The sequence below is a fragment of the Anomaloglossus baeobatrachus genome, chromosome 1 (genome assembly GCF_048569485.1).
Source record: "Anomaloglossus baeobatrachus isolate aAnoBae1 chromosome 1, aAnoBae1.hap1, whole genome shotgun sequence".
Taxonomy (NCBI): Eukaryota; Metazoa; Chordata; class Amphibia; order Anura; family Aromobatidae; genus Anomaloglossus; species Anomaloglossus baeobatrachus.
This window is the reverse complement of record NC_134353.1, coordinates 841,009,204-841,023,933: the sequence shown is the minus strand read 5'-3', so window position 1 is coordinate 841,023,933 and position 14,730 is coordinate 841,009,204. Positions and strand designations below refer to the sequence as shown.

The window sequence follows — 14,730 nt, the reverse complement described above, 5'->3', positions numbered from 1 at the left end:
ATTGTGGGAGCCAGGTTGTTGGTTTTATGGTTCACGGTTTTAATGGTGTTTTATTGTATGTAAGTGTACGAATAAAGGTTTTTTGATAATATACTTGGGTTGTGCGGACATGTGCAATGTCTCTTTCTCCTTGTGGCTACTATCTATTCCATTGCATTCCAGCACCCTTTGACTACATATACAAATGCTGTTGTGGTGCACTCCTTCCCTCCTCTTCTTGCTAGGGATAGAGTAAGATGACAGCTGTGAAGCATATTACTGGGGGCGGGGAACTTGCATTAGTGATCCCACTTCAGCGTTGAAATAAAACAAAAAAAAATCACCAAAATTATGCTTTTAGTGTAAGATAATATCTAAGTAGAGATGAGCAAACCTGAAATACAGTGTTTAGTATGAACTCAGACTTTTCCAGGCACACAAAGTTCGGGTTCGGAGTTTGGGTGCTTTATGAATGTAAACCACTCGCACTACCATCGCTGTGCTCGGGTATGCACGGCACGGTGCTTGGCCCAGTGCAAGCCTCTTGCAGTGTTTGAATGGCTCGCACTGGGGGTAACAACAGCGTGATCAGATAATAGTGTGTACCCCCCAAAAAAAATATGAAAAAACTCTGTCCACCATCCCTTGGAAGGGATCTGTATATGGCTGGCTTTATGTGGGCAGAGATCCAAACTGCCAAAGCAGTGACTTTAAATGAAGTTCAGGTCAAGTCTAGGTCCAAAACCGAAATTTCAAAAAGTTCAGTGGATCAGAAGAACCCAAACCTCCACGGGTCCGCTCATCTTGATATCTGTGGCTTTTCCTAGTAAACATCAGTAACCCAGCAAAGGCTAGTTCAAAGAGAGCTGGCCAAAGGAAGCAAGGCTCTACACCTGAGCTGGGACAATCGAGTAACATCATATACTCTACATCTACATCTTGATTTGTATTAAAAATTGTCTTATAAAGGATGATCCTCTCAAAGTAGATGGCTAGTATATAGATATTATGGAGCTAAAGAAAATCCTTGTCTAGATAAAGTGGTTGGTTTTTTGAGACTTTTAACTATATAACCATATACACCTTTTTATAAGTTATAAAATATGGTCTGGGGAAACCCTATTTATGGAAAATGTAGGTTTGTCGGTAATCTGTAGTCCGAATATCCCTTTAATACAATAAAAACAATATATTTAGCCAGTATATGAATTATGTGAATTTGTAAACCATGCTATACTTGTGGTTTTTTTTGTTGTTGTTTTGGAACATATTGGCTCCAGTCATGAAGATGTTTTGCAGTTTTTATCTTCTGAGGCTGCTTGTGACCTTTATTTCAGAAAATACTATCTTTTTATATGAATTGCTTATGTGTGTATAATAATATTTTTGCATATAACAATTTGATTTACACCTTTTCTGATAAAAGAAATGTTTTTGTAGTTTGCTTATTTTTTGCCTCTTACACCTTCAGTGATGCAGATGAAGGTTAATACCAAAAGTTAAGTCCTTCGTATGAAATATTACTGGAATGTGAATTCATTGTGTATGAGAGAATGATACTGTGAATCTTAAGAATATTAGAAGATCTTGCTGGTATTTATATACTATATATCTTGTGACAATGCTACTCAGTCAGCTGCTGATTGAGGTAATGACAGGAACACTTTCTATTTAAACTGTTCGGCTGGTTTATTTGCAGACACCATAAACCGCTCCAAAGGAAAAACGTAAAGCAAACCTTTCCGGCATAGAGATACAAAACAGAAAAATAAGAAGTCTGTTTTACTGCGGGCTCGCCTGCTCAGGATAACAAGTTTCCATTCACACAGAGTTTCTCCCTGGAGGTGTACCAACCTCCACGCACAGACAAAGTATGAGACAAAGAGTTTCCATTTTAACAAATGTACCACACCCATGGGTGGAGTATGTGAGCAGCTCAACCCGCCAGTCTCTCTGGTTGCTCGTAAAACCCAGCCCTGATGCACCCTAAGAACTTTCTTAGTACTAACTGTACTAATGCTTACACCAAGTCCTACATCATAGAGGATAAGCACCTCTGTGATACATACCTCCCATTGGGTACATGTCTGGCCTCCATCTTGGGGTACGGTTCCACTTGCATATGACTCGTGTGAGTCTCGCATCGGTATCACCTGGCACGGCCGCACACTCTCAGGACACAAGCACTTCAGTTGCATGGAAATACATGCAACTGAGCCGCTCCTGTCTGGAGCATGTGCGGCTGTGCCGGGTGATACCGATGCGAGACTCGCACTAGTCATATGCCAGTGGTACTGTACCTTCACACTATATAAAGTACTATGCCGCAGATCATGCAGACCGTTAGTCATAACTTGGGAGGGTTTCTTACAATTATCTTCATCAATTAGGGACCTGTACTATGAATATATAAATACCAACAAGATCTTCTAAAAAAAAATAATAAATATATATATTATGGGTTTTTGTGATTAGCATAAACTATACTCCAATCCAGTAATAAGTCCCCTTCTCCTTCACCACTGAAGGTGTAAGAAGCATGGTTTCAATAATTAATGACCAATTACATAGTGTGTGTAAACCTCTGGCTTCAACTATCTCTAAAGACACATCTGCATGTTTTTCTCACTATTTGACATAAAATCAGAATAAATCTTTCCCATTTTAGGTCAGTTAGGAACCAAAAATATTTATATTTGCTAAATACCAGAATGAGAGAGAGAATATGTTTTCAGATATTTTTATTACTTTCTGCAAAGTCAAAAGTGTACATACATTTCATTAGTATTTAATACCATAACTTAAACTTTATGACTTGGGTCAAACGTTTTGGATATCCTTCCACAAGCTTTTCACAATAGTTGGTAGGAATTTGAGCCCATTCCTCCTGACAAAACTGGTGTAACTTAATCACGTTTGTAGGTCACCGTGCTTGCACCTGCTTTTTCTGCTTTGACCATAAATTTTCAATAGGCCCGAGATCAGTGTTTTGTGATGGCCACTCCAAAACATTGACTGTTTATCCTTAAGCCACTTTGTAGCCAGTTTAGCAGTATACTTATGGTCATTTTCCGTTTGAAAAACCCATTTCCACCCAAGCTTTAAGTTCCTGGCTGATGTCTTGAGATGTTTCTTCAGTTTTGCCACATAATCTTCTTTCTTCATGATGCTATCTATTTTGTGAAGTGCATCAGTCTCTCTTGCAGCAAAACAACCCCACATCATGCTGCCACCCCCATGTTTCACAGTTGTGATGGTGTTCTTAGGCTTCAAAGCTTCTCCCTTTTTCCTCCAAACATAACAATGGTCATTATGGCCAAACAGTTCAATTTTAATTTTGTCAGACCACAGGACATGTTTCCAAAAATTAAGGTCTTTTTTTCTGTGAAAACCTTGTCTGCAAATATTATTCTGGCTTTTTTATGTTTGTTTTGAAGTAATGGCTTCTTCCTGGCAGAGTGACCTTTCAGCCCATGTTGATACAGTACTTGTTTCACTGTGTATAATGACACAATCTTACCAGCTTCTGCCAGCATCTTCACAAAGCCTTTTGCTTTTGTTCTCGGGTTGATATGCACATGTCTGACCAAAGCACGTTCATCTCTGGTACGCAGAACCTGTCTTGATGGCTGGACATTCTTATCTTGTTTATACTTGCATAAAATTGTTTGTACAGATGAATGATGCATCTTCAGGTATCTGGAAATTGCACCCAAGGATGAACCAGACTTGTGCAAGTCCACAATTCTCTTCCTGAAATCTTGGCTGATTTCTTTTAACTTTCTCATGATGCCCAGTCCCATATTGTTTGAAGCCATAGTACTCTTAAGGCCCTGTCACACACAGAGATAAATCTGTGGCAGATCTGTGGCACATCTGTGGCAGATCTGTGGTTTCAGTGAAATTGTGGACAATCAGTGCTAGGTTTGTGGCTGTGTACAAATGTAACAATATGTCCATGATTTCACTGCAACCACAGATCTGCCAAAGATTTATCTCTGTGTGACGGGGCCTTATATGTATGTAAACTTTTGACATTGTAGAAAGTAATAAAAATGTCATAAAACATTCTCTCTCTCTCATTATTCTGGTATTTGGCAAATATAAATAATTTTGGTTCCTAATTGACCTAAAACGGGAAAGGTTTATTCTGAATACATGTCAGGGAGAAAGACATGCAGATGTGTCTTTTTAGATAGTGTATGTAAACTTCTGGTTTCAACTGTAGGTAATATCTGTGGATCAGGAACAAAAAAAATGTCCATAGGCCATAAATAAGCAGAAATTAACAAGTATATCAAAGTAGCTATTATGACATTCAGGTCTTGATAAGTCATAAATACTATAAGAACCTAATTCTGCATTCTTCCTACATGGAAACCTACGCAAAACATGTGTTGAGGCTGAGGGTACACACAACGCACAGCGGCACTCCTTATCATGGGCGAGCATCAGTATAGCAGAATTCACTAGTAGTTTGGCACTGTTTGGCTCATGCAGAATTATGATCTTATGGTATTTGTGATTTAGCAGACGTGACTGTCCTAATAACTACTTGATATTTTTATATACTTGTTGATCTTTGCTTATTTATGGCCTATGCACATTTTTTGCTTCTGATCCATGGATATTATCTAGAACAGAGGTTCCCAACTCCAGTCCTCAAGGCACACCAACAGTGCATGTTTTCAGGATTTCTTTAGCATTGCTTGGGTGTTGGATTCAGCACCTTTGCAGGTAATTAAATTATCACCTGTGCAATACTAAGGAAATCCTGAAAACATGCACTGTTGGTGTGCCTTGAGGACTGGAGTTGGGAACCTCTGATCTAAAACACTGATCTGACTATTTTATAGTATGACTTGCTACCCATGAACCTTTGCGCCTTTGTGGCCTTGTTGTTCTGAGTCTTGACCTTAGACATGTTTTTAAACGTTTTAGTAATACATTTTCTTTTAATGTATTTTGGATTTACTTGGTATGTAATCAACTTTGATTTATATTTTTCTATTTTTTTATTTTTTTTTATCTCTGTGGGTTATGTGACTACATACATTTATAGGATTTCTAAAAATTGATTAATGTCCAGACTTCTGTATTCTATGTGAGCTTTCATGCTTCTCCATGTTGCACTAAGATACTTGTTTGTTACTCTACATCTCCATTTCGTGATGACTAGGTTAACTCTCTATGGCATGGTTTTCCAACTTTTCCCCTGTGAAAATGGAATTCCTGCACAGGCTCCTACCACCAGTTAAAGAGGACCTTTCACCATTTTATATGTGCTAAACCTGCCCAAATCATGATGAAGTGGCTGAAGAGCTAATATATTTTTAGACTTGATATACTAAATTACACTATAACAAGGCGATAGGGGTGTATACTTTTTAACCTGAATAAAGTCTCCTGCATATCATTGGGAAACATCATGCAGAAGAAAAACCTAAATCCTACAGAGAAGGAACTCTGCTAACGCCTCCCCCTTGCTTATTGTGGATATTAGCATATGAAGTTTTCAAGCTAGTATCTCCACAATGGAGATGAGAAATAAATATTGTTTTGTATGTGACATAAAGTATGTGCACATCTTGAGATTAAAGAGAATGACCAATTTTTGTAATGTATGTTCTTGGTATTTGGATGCAGGGAGGTGAGGAAGGATATCTGAGTAAGACTTGCTACCAAACAAGAGTTAATGAATCACATCATGGGAATAAGCATGAGAAGGAAGAAGAGAAGTCACCCACCATTATTTTGGAGGTGAGTCATTATTTATTATCAGTTATATTGAAGTGAATGCATGCAATGACTTTCCACTTTTCTGACTTCATCCACAGCAGAGAGGAATAAATGTTAACTATAGCTGTGAGCAGGAATGTTAATTGTATTGTTGAGGCAGAAGATTTCCAGGTTTGTAGACATGTGAGCAAAGCCTTAATGTGACGCTCAACGCCGGTGAGGGCTGCGAGCAGGAGTGGACCCACTGGACCACAGGGGGAATCCAGGCTTACCCTTTAGTAGGAGGCACTTGACTAAGCGCCTGCTTGCGTAGCAAGCCGAGGACCACGTAACACGAGGATGGCTATGCAGGAGTGCAGAGGACCATGTGACACGTGAACGGCTATGCAGGTAAGCAGAGGACCACGCGGCATGAGGATGGCCATGCAGGAAAGAGGAGGGAGCATGGACATGGCGCTAGGACGCTGCAAAGCTCACTAGGGAAGTTGGTGCTACACTTAACAATCAAGGTCAAAAGAAGTGCAACCTCGACCAAACTAGTTAGGGACCTCTCTGTTTTTAACTGAACATGTGTCATTACATGCACCTCCAGGTGAAAATTATTGCAAAGCAGAGAGACACTGGCTCCTTGCCCCGCAGTAACTCTATAGCCACAGGCCTATCTGAGAGTCACAACTGTAGAGCACTCCTGCATAACATCAATGTAATTCTGATAAGCTCTGCAGCTCTGGGCCTCTGATACACCCGAAGCTGTAGTGTAAGATCGACACAGGGAGGTAGCCACGAGCAGAAGGGAGAGAACCGAGCCGTTTGGCGCTGGAGCGAAAACAGGTGAGAAATCACTTTGTTTTTTTTAATAGTAATGGAGCACTATGGGGGTCTTGAAAGGAGCGCAATAATACTATACGGGGACAAGAATTGGATATCATTACTTTATGGAGTCCAGAATTAAAGAACATTATTAACTTATGAGGGCCAAATTTTATGGACATTTATGGACTAATGGAGATCAGAATTGTAGGACATTAATTCTATATGGAGACCTGAATTGGAAGTCATTATTATTTTATAGGGGCACATTACTACATTATGGGGAACACATATAGGGACATTATTACTTGACAGAGATCACATAGAGAGACTTTATTACTGTATTAGGGCGATTATAAGATAATATCATTCATGTATGGGGCCATAAAGTGTAATATTACTGCTTTATCAGGGCTACATTGCACCTGTATGGGTCTATAATAGGTGGACAATATTTATACTAAATCTTCAAGGAAAAAATAAGCAACGTGCACAGCATAAAAAAAACGCATCGAAAATGCATAAAAAAAACATAGTGTATGCACAGGGCATAAAGGCCCCGTTACACGCAGTGACGGATCTAACGATATATCGCCAGGGTCACGGATTCCGTGACGCACATCCGTCACCATTAGCGACGTTGTTGTGCGTGACAGCAAGGAACGACCGTTAACGATGGAAAATACTCCCCTTATTGTCCATCGTTGACACGTCGTTCCTTTTTATAAAATCGTTGATTGTTGAGGATGCAGGTTGTTCATCGTTCCTGAGGCAGCACACATTGGTACGTGTGACACCTCGGGAACGATGAACTGCAGCTTACCTGCGGCCGCCGGCAATGCGGAAGGAAGGAGATGGGCGGGATGTTACATCCCGCTCATCTCCGCCTCTTCGCTTCTATTGGGCGGCCGCTTAGTGACGCCGCTGTGACGCCGCACAAACCACCCCCTTAGAAAGGAGGCGGTTCACCGGAAACAGCAACGTCGCTAGGCAGGTAAGTACGTGTGACTGCTCCAAACGATTTTGTGAGCCACGGGCAGCGATTTGCCCGTGACGCACATACGACGGGGGCGGGTGCTTTCAACAGCGATATCGCTAGCGATATCGCTGCGTGTAACACCCCCTTTAGGCTTGCATAGGGCGCCTGTCACACAGGTACATGTGATGCACAGTGTCTAGCTTATAGCCTATCGGTGATGCCCATACTATTAAATCAGGCAGGCTGCCAGCCCTATATAAGTGTACCCCACAGGGCAGACACCCCAATTCACCCATCCGACACTAAAGGGCCTGGCTGCATCCTGCATAAAAATGGAATGAATATTTTTCTTTATCATATATATATATATATATATATATATATATATATATATATTCATATATATATATATATATTTTTTTTTTTATTAGCGATACAAGTAATAACTGGAAACTAAAATTTCCAATCTTTAAATGGTATGACTATATGAATTATCTCATCTGTGGAGCAATGTTTTTCAATAAAGGCCTTCCATTTTTTTTTTAATTATTTAGATATCCGATCCTTTCTTTTTTCAGCATCCAGCCTCTCCAAATTCAGTAAATGTTTCATTTGTTCCAAGAATTTGTTAAGTGAGGGTATAGTAGGGTCAAGCCAGTGATTAAGTAATAGCCTTTTTGAGAGAAGCAACACCCCATGGAGGAGACGAGGTGAATAATGTCGGCCACTCGTTCTCTCATTATCTTCCGACCAATAAGGAACCAGAACCAAGGTATGTGTTAGTGTTAGCTTGAAGGACCATATAGTTTCAATACATTTAGTAATCACTCTCAAAAAGTCTGTTGACCGTGGGTACAGCCATAAGCCATGTAGTAAATCGGTAGAGAGAATTAGGCATTTTGAGCATTGAGTGATCCTGTCTGGTTTAAGAGGGGTCGCTGGAAGGTCAAAAGCATAGATGGCTCTATGAATAATTTTATATTGCGTCCCCCTCCATTGTTCGTTAAGAACATATTTACATATTACATTCCACCCGTCCCTGATTTTAGTCCCAATGTCTGGATCGTTCAATTGTTTTTCCCATTGTTTAAAAAATGCATCTGGGTGAATATCTAGTATGTCCTCTCTCATTATATTATGTATGGATGAAATCGAGGGGGAAGCCGCTTACTGTGTCAAAAATAGATCGAAATTGTTTCTCCCTACTGGTATTTTATTTTATTTTTTTTGCATTAAAAAGCTGAACAATAATATAAAAAAATACATGAGGTATTGGTCCATATTTTGGCCAAAATACAAAGCTTGCAACCCAGCAACAAGGGTCGGCATACATGTGAGTCCCTACACTAAACTAAATTAAAAAATGGCTCACATAGGACATGAATTCAAATAACATCACAGAAAAGAAACAGCCATTACCCACACAAAATTAGACATGTGAGAGTTCGCTAAGTAGCCGGTCACCAAAGTTTGTCTATGCAAGTCTTCATGTGCACAGATGACGTTATGAAGGCACACACAGTCTGTGATACAGATTTATGCAGTGTTTTTGAGAACAAAAGGGAAACTCCAGCGATAAGATATACTCATATTTCTTCCATCTGTCTTTATTGGAGTCATCCAGGATTAGAATCTAGGAATTTTTTCAGAATTAGTGCTATTGCTGTGTGCCAGATATTTGAAGGGGTGTTCCACTTCTCAGATATCAGTGGCCTTTCCTCAGGATAGACCATCAATGTCAAATCAGTTGAGAGTTGACTTGTGGCAGCCGTACAATCATTGGCTACCTGCTCTGGCAGTGGCCAGATTTAAGCAGTGTATTGGACTAGATTACCACGCCTTCATCACACTAAGTGGCCTCTTGTTCCTAGTGAAGTAAGTTTGGCTGAGCAGCAATTCCAGACACAGATGATGGCTAACAGTGGCACCATTACTGAAATAAAGTGTAGTTTTTATTCTTAACGCTTTTAAAGGCATTCTCCAGAAACTTACACGTTTTTCCTTCAGATATTTTGTTAATGATAAATGATTTTTTGCCTAACAGAGTGTCACAATATAATGTTTTATTTTACATCATTAACCCCTTTACGTTTTAAAGGGAACCTGTCACCAGATTTGGGGATTATAAGCTGCGGCCACCACCAGTAAGCTCTTACATACAGGATTCCAGAATACTGTATATAAGAGCCCAGGCCGCTCTGTAGAATGTAAAAATCACTCTTATTATATTCGTTTAGGGGGTGGTCCGGTCCAATGGGTATCGCTGGTCTCTGTCCGGTGCCTCCTCTCTGCTGAGATTGCCGTCCTCCTTTTACCCAGCCTAGTGTGAATAACGTGTCCTGCGTAGGGCAGATTGTAGTGCGCATGCGCGAGTGGTCTTTGACCTTTGCTCGCACCTGCGCATTACAGTACTTTGATCTGCTCTCAGCTGGGCAGATGAAAGTGTGTCTGTGCAGGACCGCAACGGTTTTTTCTTGTCTTCCTTCCCTAAGCGCGCGTGTAGTGGGGCGGGCCAGCATGTCAGCCAATCCCAGACACACACACAGCTAAGTGGACTTTTTGCCAGACAAGCAAGGGCATGTGTCATAGGCTGTCCATGTCACATGTCCCTGCATTATAAAAACGGGTATCTGCCCGTCTGGACGCCATTATCTGCCTTCTGCGTCTGGGTGTCAGTCACCGCTGGCGCAGCTCCTGTCGCCGATACTGCTGTGTACGCTCTACACACAGCGCTATACAGAATAGGGATAGAAGTTTCTTTCAGCCCTTGTAAGGGCTAATTACAGCGGGCTCAGAGCCATAGGTGACAGTCAGGTTCGTGGAAACAGATTTTAACAGCTACAGATAACAGCGTCTGTGTAGCTAAGCTCAGGGACTTCCTCGCTGCATTTCACCATTAGGAGGGATAGAAAGTGAGGCTTCCTTTCTTCTACACTGACCCACAACCCGGCCACTGTACCCTCCTGCCCTTTGCACACTCAATCTCATTGTTACTAAGCCAGTTTGTGGCATCCAAAAAGTGGCCGTTGTACTCCATTTGTGCCCCACTGGTGCCAAGCAATTTACAGCACCTTTGCATTTCACCCTCCTGCTCATTTAGCTACGCTATTTTTATAGCAAACTCATGGAATTCCTTGCTGCATTTCATCATTACGAGGGATAGAAAGTGAGGCTTCCTTTACTGTCCTGGTACCCACAGAACACGGCCACTGTACCCACCTGCCCACTTTTGCCACGCTATTTTATTTGCCCAAAGAGCTGACTCTTTTCCTGCCATCATAAAATTGTTTGGAATACTAAGTTATTGTTCCTTTGCTGCCAAGCAAGGTGCAACACATGTGCATTCTACACTCCTTTTCATTTGTGTAACGCAATAATTAACTGCAGGTAGTCCAGCCAATTTTTGATGAAGGTGCAGGCGTGGTTATAATGTTTCCTTCATCCAATGGTGGTTCTCTCGATGTCTGACAATGTCATCTGTTTGGCAGGTCATCACTTGTTTTGTAAGTGCAATCACACTCCCCCTTACGGGTAACGGTGTGGAAGTTCAGTTTCAAAAAGCATGTGTGACTGCTGTCCTCACAGTCACAGAGGATGAAGAGCACGCAGATGCACGTGATGGGGCAGGCGGTGGTTGCAGAGCCCCGCTAGGCCGCATTGTAGCACAGTGAAATTCCCTTTGCGACTTATGCTTCATTTTAAGTCTTGTATTTGGTGGAATCCACAGTATGCAGCAAAACCACGCAACATGAAAAGCACTGTATGCAGTTGGGTTTATAAATGATTGTTTCACTTTCCCAAAACAAACAATAAGAACCATGCATTAATTTGAAATAATAGAACAATCTATTCAGTTGCCTACTGCTTGCTAAGCCCTCTGCTTAGCAGCAGTAATTGTGTGTGTGTGTGTGTGTGTGTGCGCGCGTGAAGACAACTTACTAGTGGCGCATCACAAGAGCTTCCCAGTTATCTACCTAAACAAAGACAAAACACATCACCCACCCTGAATACGCTTGTTAGCTGAAGCCTCACAGATAAGGCAGATAACAGTGTGAATGCAAACCACACAGCTCTGCAACACAGTCATGTAAATCTTGAAAAGCAACATTCAATGCAAACATGTGTCGCTGTCCCTCTATGATTTAAACTGTACGTGACAATTTGACAGTGCAGGGGCAGCAAGTGTGATTGTCTATATAGTCGTCGTACCCAAAACAGATATGTGTTTTCATAATAAAACAAAGTGTTGCGTGCACGCATTACTGTCTGGGCACAGCCTACTGTACACGGGTACTGTGATGTCCATTCCCCATAAATACAGACTTTACGCTCCTATCATGGTTAACAGTATAGACAGCACCGGAAGAATGTTGGTCTGTGGCACAGGATGCTGCTCACTGGCGTTACGGTACTCCTCACCAAACTCCAAAATGACTCCCCTCACAATTGAACGAAGTGTTTCCGCGGTTGCTCCTTGCTGTAACACACCTTTATTTTTCATTCTGTTCATAGACAGCATCTCCAAGTCCACACCCGAAGATCGTTTTGCTATTGCTATAGTGAACAAACAGACAAATGCAGCTCCAAAAAAGCTGCAGCCCCTTGTGTGTAGTCTGCAACAATGCATGCAATGAACGGCAAATAAGCATGTTGCATTGACAGTGCCTAAAGCTGAGCAATACATCCTCACGCTATCAATTCATATCCATGTGACACTTCATGGTGGTAGTACTCAAACTTAAAATTTTTTTACTTCTACTTAGAGATTGTTACAGATTACATGACTTGGGTGATCCTTTGCTATGTCCAAAAAATTCCAAGCTAGGCAAGGCTTACAGCCCATGCGAACTGCATAGCCAACATGACTTATGCTCATAGGCAGAGTTGTGGCCGAGGATTCAGTTGTTGACTTGCTTCCAGTACTTTGTCTTTGTCCATGAAGACACAACGTAAACTCGTCGTCAGTAGCATCCTCCTCCACCTCCACTGCTGACGTCATGGATTGGCTCACTTTGGTTTGACAGTAAGTGGTGTCTCCAACCTCATCATCACCCTGTGTGTTTTCATTCCCCTCGTCCTGAGTCCTCCGTGACAACCTCTTCCTGCCCTGACCCAATAGCAAAGTTGACGTTACAATCCGGTATCTGAGTCTCGTCATCATGTTACCCATTGTCTCCACCAGGATGATGTATGGTTTGGAAATGAGGGTGTACATTATGATCAGCACATTCTTCATCTGGGCCTGGATCCAACTCACAAACCTTCTGGACATCTGTGCAGATCATTTCCCCTGTCTCCTATAACTCGCTGCCTCAACACATCAGATTATCTGCTACACCCGCAAGCTTCAAACGGAACCTGAAAAATCATCTGTTCATTAATTACTATAACCATTAAATGACACCACCACGGTGCGGAGCTTCTGCCCAACCTACACCCCACCTACTGTCTACTCCACAAAATACTTTACAATGTAAGCAAGGGCTGAGTCCTCTGCCCTCTGTACCAGTCTGTCTATTGTTACTTGTATATGTATTCTGTATGTAACCCCCTTTTCATGTACAGCACCATGGAATCAATGGTGCTCTATAAATAAATATTATTAATAATAATAATAATAATAATAATAAGAAGAAGAAGTTCTTTGTCTGTACTCACTGGAGCTTTAAAGCAGACCTCTGATTCCCAGGCTACAGTGTGACTGAATGGCTCTGCAGACTCAACCATCTCTGTTACCCCTTATTCAGCAGTGTTGGTAGAAACTTGAGAGCAGTTATGAAGCAAGTGCGATTGGGTTTACACCACAGTGGAATGTAGTATTTGTGATATTGAACTTGTGGTGGAGGAGAGCCCACTTTATTGCGCACTTCACATCCATTGAAGCAGCTGCTGTTTGGGTGCCTCCTCTACTTTTGTTAACGATGGTCGTGTCCGGGAGAAAAATATCATATCAGATTACGGGAAGAAGTAAATCTGTTATTTCAGCTGTTATTTGTTGTTACGAATTGGTGCCGCCGTAAACGCAAGCAACCTGCTGCGGTTCCAGTTGCGCCCAGGCGTCAGCTGCCATTTAGGGCTGTGGATCGGGTTGTCCAGCTGGCTGCTTTCTCAACCACGTGTAAGTGTGGAGAGGTGGCCAGTGCGCAGGCGTGTGCCGATTTACCCCAGCCGCAGCCTAACTCCAGTGTTTCGCCTACTGAGTATGCTCAGCCTGACTGTGTCATTCCTGAGGCAAAGTCTTAATTTTGGGCTACAGCGCATGGTCGTTTGGACTGTGCCCGAGTCATTCTGCGACCTGCGGCTCAACACACTTACACAGGTCCCTGGGGCTTGACTCACTCTCGAGAGGCCACTAAAACTAACTGCACTCAACATCAGCCACAGGTGTCCCCTTACACGTCAGTGGCGGTCCCCACTAACCGCAATACCGAGAGTGGCGTCACTAAAATACATATAAAGAAGCAACCTAAGTGTGACCAGACTGTTCCTCCACGTGGAGTCCCTGAAGGCAATGCACCAACACAACACCTGTGGGGCTTCACACTTACTGGGAAAAGCCTCTTTGCACAGGTACTTGCACTCCGTGCCGGGTCTAAGTCCTGTGTTGTGCCTAGACAGCATGCTGAAGCGGATAGTCTTTTTTTCAGAAACTGTATTTCATGCTACTGAGCATGCTCAGGCACTTACTGCATCAGAGGCTAGGTCTGGTAATGAACTCTTTGGCCCTGCCCCTGATGTGGGGGGCCCATATAGACCACAGGGCATCAGGTGTCCTGACAATTTGGCCAAGCCACTCCCATCAGATTTGCAGAGGCCCGCCCCTATGACTTGTCACCTCATTGTTGTTGGTCAGACGATGACTGTTGAGGTGTTTTGGTTGTGGCAGCCATGAGGTCATCATTCCAATGGCGGTTCAAAATAGGATGCTAGTTATGTCACTCATGACGTGTCATTTTGCTTTTGTCTCCAGGAGGTGCATTGTGGTCCACCCTGGTTTGGGGCAGACCCAGGTTATAAAAGGGGCTGGAGCCAATAAGAAGGTGCCCAGTCTTCTATTATGCTACGAAACAGCACACCTCCATTTGTTGAACCCATTGCGGCTTTAGGCCAGAGGTAAGGAAGGATAGGTCATCGATGCAGGACGCCACCATCAGTTGGTAACGCAGAACGTTTAAAAACAGCTCCTGTCCTATCAGTCCTGCTAGTGCAGTCCGGTGGCATAA

General features: G+C 42.3%; 1 protein-coding gene across 1 annotated transcript in view; it reads left to right on the top strand.

Annotated features, from left to right (window-relative positions):
• Positions 1-14,730, top strand: part of ATG10 (autophagy related 10) — a 321,978-nt gene that overhangs the window by 128,534 nt on the left and 178,714 nt on the right. Inside the window, exon 3 of the mRNA XM_075342003.1 lies at positions 5,626-5,739. Coding sequence (XP_075198118.1) covers positions 5,626-5,739 — 114 coding nt within the window. The remainder of the gene's footprint in view (positions 1-5,625; positions 5,740-14,730) is intronic.